This window comes from Fulmarus glacialis, unplaced genomic scaffold (assembly GCF_000690835.1).
Source record: "Fulmarus glacialis isolate BGI_N327 unplaced genomic scaffold, ASM69083v1 scaffold13262, whole genome shotgun sequence".
In the NCBI taxonomy this organism is placed as follows: domain Eukaryota; kingdom Metazoa; phylum Chordata; class Aves; order Procellariiformes; family Procellariidae; genus Fulmarus; species Fulmarus glacialis.
The window spans coordinates 10,711-11,712 of NW_009197248.1; the positions used below are offsets into that span (position 1 = coordinate 10,711).

Here is a 1,002-nt window from a genome sequence, read left to right on the forward strand (position 1 = left end):
TGTCCTACTCCACGTCTCACCAACAGTTCTTGCTTTCACTCCCTCCAGAGCTGGCCCTCAAGAGGCTGACAGCTGCTGACCCAGCATGGGTGGCTCGGCTCTCCTTGCCGCTCACCAGCAATTACAAGGACAACATCTTCTCCCCTGACTCTCTGCATTCACCTCAGGTTGAGGAAGCTGCAAGGCAGGAGAAACCAAGGACTTTTGAGACCTTCGGCAAAGGTGCCGGAGCCGACTCGAATGCTGCTGGGACAAGACTGGCCAGCACTTTCCTTTCAGAAATGAGCACCCTCTTTGAAATGATTTTGTCCCAGAAGGTTCAAGTCCACAATGAAACAGGCTCGGGGCTTCTGCGGCAGCTGTCGGCACGTGGGAAGAGCCTTGGACTGGAAGACAGCGCTGCTGTTCTGTAGGCAGCTTGGTGGCTGTGATAAGGAGATTAAGAGTCAGACAGAGCTTCGTTCTGCATTTGGGGTGCACACGTGTGCTTTAGCAGGGTCATTGTATCATCCACATCTAGACTGATCATGACAGGCATATTTCTTCCTTTGTCTCTCCCCATCAAATTTCTCCATGACTGATTTCACCTTGTTTAGATCTCTTCTACCTGCCTGTTCTTGCCTTCCTACCTTTCCTCCTCTTCTACTCTCATCTTTCACCTTACCATCACACTCAAGCCACATAACAGCAGCAGGGCCCTTTTCGCCCAGGGCAGGCCGATTGAGGGGAGGGGTTGTTAGATTAACAAGCACAACACAGTCAGCGACATCCACATGACTATAGACTGTGCACCACGGACAATAAAATATTGCAGTCATGGACTTTGCAACATGCTGCAGAATTGGGCTCCAGGATCTCAGTTCTTATTTAAATAAATTTGTTTTTTTCTAACACTACCATATCTGGAACAAGGTGCAGTATAGGTGACATGATGATGTATCTGCAGAAAGCCTGAAATGGCAGCTCAGAAAGGGAGATCTGCCTTTTTTCTCCCACCGATCC

General features: G+C 49.3%; 1 protein-coding gene across 1 annotated transcript in view; it reads left to right on the forward strand.

The window, feature by feature from the left end:
* Nucleotides 1–413, forward strand: part of PCDH12 (protocadherin 12) — an 11,083-nt gene extending 10,670 nt beyond the window's left edge. The window contains exon 7 of the mRNA XM_009572475.1: nucleotides 49–413. Coding sequence (XP_009570770.1) covers nucleotides 49–413 — 365 coding nt within the window. The remainder of the gene's footprint in view (nucleotides 1–48) is intronic.
* The last annotated feature ends 589 nt before the right edge of the window (nucleotides 414–1,002 follow it).